Consider the following 9043-nt stretch of genomic DNA (forward strand, 5'->3'; position numbering starts at 1 on the left):
TATGTAAGAAATCATTATTGTACAGGAGACAATAATTCAATTTTGCTTCAATCAAAGCTTATAAAAAAATTTTCATCGCAAATATGAACTAAAGAAGTATAAAAATGTTTTATTTTTCTGTCATTGTAATAGTTAATGAAAAATTTTCAACAAAATTTTCCGATGTCATACATGCAGCCCATATTGCTTAAATTATTGTTAATATACATGAATTGATATATGTACGATATATAAAATACTGTATTAATTTTAGATGATGCAATTCAGACAAAATATACCAGCAACCGCCCAACACTTCTTAGAATGTGGCACTGACGGCTGTAAGATAAACTGTGAATTTTACTGCAACCACTGCCATCAACGGATGTGTATGCAATGCAGAGACCAGCATCTGAAAAGTCCACTTAATAAGAAACATGAGGTAGTCCTTTACCAACTACGCAAACGACAGATTCCTGTGGAAAAATGCAAGTTTCATCCGACGAAGGAAATAGATATTCTCTGCGCTGAATGCAATGTTCCTTTATGTTCCAAGTGTTCGACAATGGAAGATCATTGCGGTCATAAATTCATTGATCTAGAAACAATTTATTCAGAAAAATTTTCACTTTGCCAAAAGAGGGTTACCGAAATCTTTGAATATTTCCTTCCAACATCACAAAATTTACATAAGGAAATTAAGGAAGATGTCATAGACGTAAAGGTGATAATGGAGAGCATACGGACATCCATGGTTGAGGAAGCTGAGTCGCTCAAAAAGATGGTTGATGAAGTTGTATCAGAAAATATGGAAAAAGTGAATAAAATAGAACTGTCTTTGCTAGAAGTATTAAAGAACCAAGACAAAACGTATACGGATTACATAAGTATATCAATGGCCTTCTCACAGAGCTCCACGACTATCTATCCTCATCAGAACTCACAAAATTTATCACTACGCTATCTGAGAAAAACCTTAAATTTCAAGCCATACCAGAAACATAAAAACCAAACATCCCCGAATTTACTCCCGCACAATACACCAAAGAAGATGTCGCCAAATTATTAGGGAAGATAGTTATTTTAGACGGAAAAGAAGAGAAGAGAAATATTAAACCCATAAAGGTTGAACCTTCCTCTGAATTACAGAAAACTCCAAGTAAACAGTTACAATCAAACATACACCTGAAACCGAAAGTAAAACAAACTTTGTCACTTTCAGTCGCTACTGTCATCAAGGTCAGGGAGTTCCAAGTAACAGGTGCTGGTAGAACATTGCATATATCTCCTCAGCAATCAGGGAAACTATGGGTTAGTGATTTGTTTACTCTTGTTCAGACAGATCTACAGGGGAACTGTCTACAGAAGATAGAAACTAGTGGTGGAAGGGAAGGCTACCACTCGGTAACACAGGATGGGGATCTTATCTTTACAAACAAGGAGAAAAATGTTATCAAAAGGATTGCACAGGACAATAAAATAACTGAATTTTTTACCACAGAAGATTGGACACCACTCAGCATACATTCCTCTAAAATCAATGGGGACATACTGGTGGGAATGCAAAGAAATGAAGATGAAGTTAAAATCACAAGATATAACAAAGAAGGAAAAGAAATACAGCAGATACAGAAAGATAGTCATTCAAAAGGAATGTATAGTAGTCTCTGCTACATAACAGAAAACATCAATGGAGATATCTGTACCTCAGACATCCTTAAACACGCAGTGATAGTGGTGAATAAATCGGGACAATACAGATTCTCGTACACAGGTCAGAAGCCAGTGTACCAACCCTACGGAATCTGTACTGATGTACTTGGACATATCCTTGTGTGTGATGTGCATAGTAATGCAGTCCATCTCCTTGACCAGGATGGTCAGTTCATTTCTGTTCTTCTCTCAAAACAACAAGGAGTACATCTTCCCTGTAGTGTGTGTATAGATGATGAGAACAATCTCTATGTTGGTGAAAAAATTACTAACAATGTAAAGGTATTTACGTATCTCAAATAACTCTGTCAATAAACAATTACTATCGCATAAGCTTTTCTGGTCCTTGACCAGCAGAGCTAAAATTAGGAATATCGGGCAAATTTAAACAATTATTTCAGTATTGAGTTGCTTGATATGATACACCCTTATTATTACTTGAAAATTTATTACTAAACCTTAAGCTTGAACATGCAGTTTGGGGATTTAAAAAAAAAATTATGATAATATGTATACTAATATTTCACACTTATTTGCTTTATTAAAATCCTTTTTAAAACAAAACGAAATACTTTTTATACACTAGTATTCGTGTGAAGACAATAATACAATGCTACACGTTGGGTATACAGAAAACCGTAAAGATTAACCGGAAGTCTCTGTCGAGACTGTAGTTTTACTGGTTTGTTCTTAAAAAAGGAAGAGAAAAGAGTGGCAGTTGGGACTTGAAACTTTATAACAGCAATAAAAAGAATAATTATCATTGATGAAGCCTCTTTTTGTGGCAAAATTGCAATAAAGACTTCAACTGTAGGAGTACCTTTTCATAAAAATTTTACAAACCTTTCAATTTTAGTTACCATGCCAAAACCATTCATCAAAATCAAATAACAAAAAAGACAATTCTGATGTTTGTGTAATCTACTTGCATACCACATAATATCATAATCAGACTTAAACTGTATTTGGAGAAACATTTTTAAAGTATTTCACAGAAATTTTTATTTTTAGTAACCACAGCAACATAATTCATCGAAATTAAAAACCGATACACAGAATTATGTTTCTTGGTATAGTCTACTTGTGTGCCAAAAGTCTACTTGTGTGCCAAGTTATATAGAAATCAGACCAAAACTGTAGCATTTTAAAAAAGAATTTCACAGAATTAGTAGACAGGGCAATTTCACAGAATTAGTAGACAGGGCAACACCATTCATCAGAATTAAAAACCGATATACAAATTTATGTATCTTAATGTAATCTACTTGTGTGCCAACTTTTTAGCTCACCTGAGCCGAAGGCTCAAGTGAGCTTTTCAGATCAAAATTTGTCCGTCGTCTTGTTGTCGTTGTCGTCGTCGTAAACTTTTCACATTTTCTCATCTTCTTCTCAAGATCCACAGGGCCAATTTTAGCCAAACTTGCCACAAAGTATCCATGGGTGAAAGGAATTCAAATTTGTTCAAAGGAAGGGCCAAGCCCTTTTCCAAGGGGAGATAATTATGAATTAATGAAAAATTAATGGCATCCTTTAAAAATCATCTCCAGAACCATTGGGCCAGGAAAGATGAAACTCATGTGAAAACATCATCAGATAGTGTAGATTCAAGTTTGTTCACATCATGACCCCCGGTTTGGCAAGTTTAACATAGGAATTTATAGAAAAAAATCTTGAAAAATCTTCTCCAGAACCACTGGGTCAGGAAAAATGAACTCATGTGGGAGCATCCTCAAGTAGTGTAGATTCAAGTTTGTTCAAATCATGACCCCCGGGGGTAGGGCGGGGCCACAATGGCTGATCAAAGTTTAACATAGGAATATATAGAAATTTCTTTATAAAAAATCTTCTTCTCCAGAACTATTAGACCAGGAAAGATGAAACTCATGTGAAAGCATCCTCAGGTAGTGTAAATTCAAGTTTGTTCAAACCATGACCTCCAGGGGTAGGGTGGGGCCAAAGTGGCTGATCAAAGTTTTACATAGGTACATATATATAGGAAAAAAATCTTTAAAAATCTTCTCCAAAACCATTGGGCCAGCAAAGATGAAACTAATGTGGAAGCATCCTCAGGTAGTGTAGATTCAAGTTTCTTCAAATCACGACCCCCAAGGGTATAGCGGGGCCACAATAGCCGATCAAAGTTTTACATTAAATACATAAGAAAAATCATTTTAAAATGATCTCAAGATCAGCAAAGCTATAATTGGTGATATTAATATGAAAACATCCTCAGTTAGACTTAATTCAAGTTTGTTCATATCATGACCCCAAGGGGTAAGGTGTGGCCACAATTTTGCGAATTTAAAAAAAAGAAGAAATTTTATAGCAGAGAGTTATTACATCTTAAAGTCAGAACATGTTAGGAATATAAAGAAGTTAATTTATTTGAGTACACAGCAGATACTAGCATTGCATAAATTTACTTCCATCGCTCTTCTAACGTCCGGTACCGAACCCTGTAAAAATATTTCAACGATAGAAAAGTGTAGTTAGCAAAAGTACCATTCTCAAGCTAAAATAACACTGATGTATAAACTTTAAATCCTCAAAGTGATCGTCAACATTACTAAAGATGCATATAAACTGTCGCAATCAGATCAAAATAGTATAATGGAAGTACTATTAAAATATGATCGCAGTTTCAATTACATGTATATCAGAATTCGAATTTTTTTTTACTAAAATTCCGAAATAAGAATAAAGAGCTTAAATTATGTTTATGATATATACCTTTTATTTCACCGGACACAATTGAATTGAATTGAATTCATAGTAATGAAAAAGAGAAAGAGGGCAAATATTCACACAGCCGACAGTCACATGACGAAAGTGTTCTCGGTAATCTGTAGGAAACACAACCGAAAAAAATGCCTGGTCTTACTCTACAAGAAGGGTTGTCCCATGTCTGCAAAAACATGATAAAATTCAAAAGAATATGTAATTAATACCATTGAATATAAAATTATTAGATGATATTATTGAATTGTTCTAATGCAATTTCATGTAAGAAGAATGTTTGACAGATACAAAGAATTCACTGCGTGTTTGTCTCTAAATGTTATTTGTTTCATATTTGGGTAATCAGGGAAGAGGTCACAGTAATTCTAAAATTTACACTAAGTAAATCAGTGTATATGTATCAATGCTCATGTGAGCATCTGACCCATTCTTAAGTACTTCCTTTAACAAATGCATTATCAGTCTGAAACAACAGAATTTAATAAAGTGAATTATGTCTAGAAAGTTTTAGAAAGGTTTACGTATAAGTAAAAAGTATTGTACATTTACAGGACACAGCAATCATATGAAAAAATATGAATGGACTTCTACAAAAGCCATTTAAAATATATGAGGGATTTAAGGAACCCGAATTTTTATAATGTCTGTTTTACCCCTTATTTTTGACCCAGGGTGAAAATAAATTAATATTTAATATTATTGCACATATTCATAACATCACTAGCAATATTCGAAATTAAGAAAGGAACACTGCCTAAGATGTAAGAAGAGTAATCTGAGTTTGAGGAAAAAGATAAAGCGACAGATTGATGGACGAAAGGAAGAACGGACGAGGATAACTATTCCAGAACTTTCTTTAGAAATTGCAATTATAACAAGAGGCCCATGGGCCACATCGCTCACCTGAGCACTGTGGCTGGGGAAAAAGTAGAAATTGGTTTATTATTGAATAATTTATATTCAAAAGTAGCCATGACCAACCATGGCTTTGCTATTCTTGATGAGATGATTTTTAAAGAAATTTCCTATATATGTCTATGTGAAACTTTGATTGGCCATTGTGGCCTCGCCCTTCCCCCGGGGGTCATGATTTGAACAAACTTGAATCTACACTACCTGAGGATGCTTCCATATAAATATGATAATTATGGCTTTGTTATTCTTAAGAAGAAAATTTAAAAAGAATTTTCCAATATATTTCTATGTAAAACTTTGGTCGGCCATTTTGGCCCCACCCTACCCCCGGGGGTCATGATTTGAACAAACTTGAATCTACACTACCTGAGGATGCTTCCAAATAAATATGATCAATTATTGATTTGTTATTCTTCAGAAGAAGATTTTTAAAGAATTTTCTTACATATTTCTATGTAAAACTTTGGTTGGCCATTTTGACCCCGCCCTACCCCCTGGGGTCATGATTTGAACAAAGTTGAATCTAACTACCTGAGGATGCTTCCATATAAGATTATGGCTTTGTTATTCTTGAGAAGAAGATTTTTAAAGAATTTTCCTATATATTTCTATGTAAAACTTTGGTTGGCCATTGTGGCCCCGCCCTACCCCCGGGGGTCATGATTTGAACAAATCTGAATCTACACTACCTGAGGATGTTTCCATATAAATATGATCAATTATGGCTTTGTTATTCTTGTGAAAATGATTTTCAAAGAATTCTCCTATATATTTCTATGTAAAACTTTGGTCGACCATTGTGGCCCCGCCCTACCCCCGGGGATCATGATTTGAACAAACTTGAATTTACACTACCTGAGGATGTTTCCCCATAAGTTACATCTTTCCTGGCACAGTGGTTCTTGAGAAGAGGATTTTTAAAAGATACCACCAAATTTTCATTAATTCCCAATTATCTCCCCTTGAATGAGGGCGTGGCCCTTCATTTGAAGAGACTTGAATCCCCTTCACCCAAGGGTGCTTTGTGGCAAGTTTGGTTGAAATTGGCCCAGTGGTTCTTGAGAAGTCGAAAATGTGAAAAGTTTACAACAACGACGACGACGACAACGACAGACAACGGACAAAGCTCACTTGAGCCTTTGGCTCAGGTGAGCTAAAAAAGAAAAAGAAAAATATATTACGTATATATGACAAAATTTCATTGTGAGCTATTTGGAAAGCGGAAAAATGCATATATTTATCTTAGGAGTTAAAAAAATGACAAAGATAATGTCTTTTTAAAAACTGTCTCAAGAAAAATCGCTAAACTGGGATGACATCAATAAATTAAGCATTACGAAAACACGTTGGTAAACGAGGATTCCTTGTAATAAGTAGTATAACAACCGAGGAATAAAAGAAGAAAATTGCTTTAGGACCTTGCCTTCAGGTGGTTGAGGCTTGTAAGATTCTAATCATTATTGAATTGCTCTGATCTCGTGTATCTAGAGTTGACTTTGATATTGACTCTACCAGGTTCATTCATTGAATAACACAAAATGTCAGTTAAAATAAGAATAGTATGCAAAACATATCCTTACTTATTTCAATCCCTCAAGGCATTCCCTGTTACCCTTTAAACATGTATTATGTCTTTGTACCCATGAACAGAAAAACCTCAGCATACTCATCTATAGGGATGCCCCAAAGACAGAGATGAATATCACTTCCCATGACATATCTGACATTGTACAATCTTTCTTGGATTGTTTTCATGCGGTTTGGGAATAAAAAGATCTCACAATTAATGATGGAAAAGCTCTGATATCTTTTTCTTTGATTCCACCTATTTTTTTTTATTATTGGTCTTATTTTTCTCCTTTAAAATGGACACCCATGTTTTGTCATTTATCAAGCAAGATGATCAAATCATCTATTTTGTTAAAATTGTTTTTAAATAGACCGTTGCAATATTCAACGCGTGTTTTCATCTAGGCATTTGTAAGAAAATAAGCACTGTGGCAACGCACTTTGAAAAAATTACGCACTTTGAGAAAAATTTTCAAAGTGCGTTAAACACCCAATTTTATGTTAACGCCCCCAAAATCTACCCGATTCAAGATCAATAATTTACCGCCTGTCAATCATTAAAAGAACAATAGCTTCTGATTTGATTGACAGGCCAGCTACCCGTGCTATCAGATAGTCTGAGTTTGTATGTTTTGAAAACGATCGCCTGGTCACGCGTCAAACACTTTCATGTACCCGCCTTGTATACAAGGGGGTTAAAAATGAATCTTGGTAAAATTTTATTTCAAAAACAATTGAGAGTAGATGATTAAGACATGACTTCTTAAAATATTTGCTTTCAATCTCAACGGCTATATTGTATTCTTAGGCGATATGTCGTCCAAGATATCTGCTGTAGGTCCGTGCACAGGAACGCTATTTGCCGACAAATTCGAATATAATAAATAAGAAAAGATATTAAGCACAAACGGCATGGATAAAAATTTATTTATCCCATGTTTTATCTATGTATATATGAATACAGTGTACACCATGTTCCGTTGTAAAGTTCTGAAATGTCAGAAACATGAGTTTCGAGATTGTAACTTTTAGTTCGAATTTCCTAACGTCTGCCAATGCCCAATATTTGAAATAAAAAAGTGAATATATATTAAAAGTATAAAAGAAAAATCTGGCAAACAATAAAACATTTTAAAAACACGAACACCCGGAAATGGTGAATATTTTCGACACTATTGTTGGTCAGAACGTAAGCAAGATTCCTATCGCGGTGGGGACAAAATCAACGCACTTTGAAAAAATTTTTCAAAGTGCGTTAAATTTGGGACCAGCTCAACGCACTTTGAAAAAAATTTTTCAAAGTGCGTTAAGTGTCTACATCAATATAATTTACCATGGAGACAATTTAACGCACTTTGAAAAAAAATCATATTTTAGTGATGGAAAAATTTTATTTGTTATTTATCTTTCAAAAAACTTATGATTTGATTTACTCCCGTCGAAAAGAGGAGAAGACGGGTAGAAGACCCCTCAGTCCAAATCTTTATCTTTCCAATACATAGGTGTCGGTGACAAACGGGGGAGGGGAGCAATAAACCCAAAAAGGATAAGCCGCATTTCCAATGCTTATCTATCCAAAATAAGTGGGGAGGGGCTTAGCCCCCCTCCCCTGGCCCTTCGCCCGGTCTCGATGTCTATGCTATACGCAAAACATGAGGTTGAACACTTTCAATATTAAATGAGTTAACTTGAAACAGATGAAAACTAGAAATTTTCAAGTACAGTAAAACGTATCAGAGAGAAAGAATTTTCATAGTTTTGAACAATCAAATTGCCCCATTTTTATTAAGATAAATGCTAAGTTGTTTTAAGTTGTTCACTGTTAGCGCCCCTTTTGCATCTTCTTATTACAGACTAGAATTAAAAAAAAGAAACGAAATAATGATATTAAACAATCGTCACTCTATTTTTTCAATACCCTTTTCCCTTATATTTTATCAAAACCTCAAATATTCAAAACGTCAAAATCTCAGGTCCTGAAGTGACTTTATTATAAAAAAGTTACCCAGTCACGGCCAGTTGTTTATCACACTGTCTTTCTGACAAACTTTCTACTTATCAATATTTACATTTGCAAATGTTTTCCTTTATATAACACTACTGAAAGCAATGTGTATCTATAACTGTA

General features: G+C 34.4%; 1 protein-coding gene across 1 annotated transcript; it reads left to right on the forward strand.

Annotated features, from left to right (window-relative positions):
• The first annotated feature begins 709 nt into the window (after positions 1–709).
• LOC134251527 (uncharacterized) lies at positions 710–1995 on the forward strand. The gene is made up of 2 exons (XM_062733939.1): positions 710–826; positions 1129–1995. Exons 1-2 carry the CDS (start codon positions 710–712, stop codon positions 1993–1995), a joined length of 984 nt encoding a protein of 327 aa, XP_062589923.1.
• Positions 1996–9043: the final 7048 nt, after the last annotated feature.

The sequence above is a fragment of the Saccostrea cucullata genome, unplaced genomic scaffold (genome assembly GCF_032062105.1).
Source record: "Saccostrea cucullata isolate Sc308-1 unplaced genomic scaffold, CSIRO_AGI_Scuc_v1 ctg3431, whole genome shotgun sequence".
Classification (NCBI taxonomy): domain Eukaryota; kingdom Metazoa; phylum Mollusca; class Bivalvia; order Ostreida; family Ostreidae; genus Saccostrea; species Saccostrea cuccullata.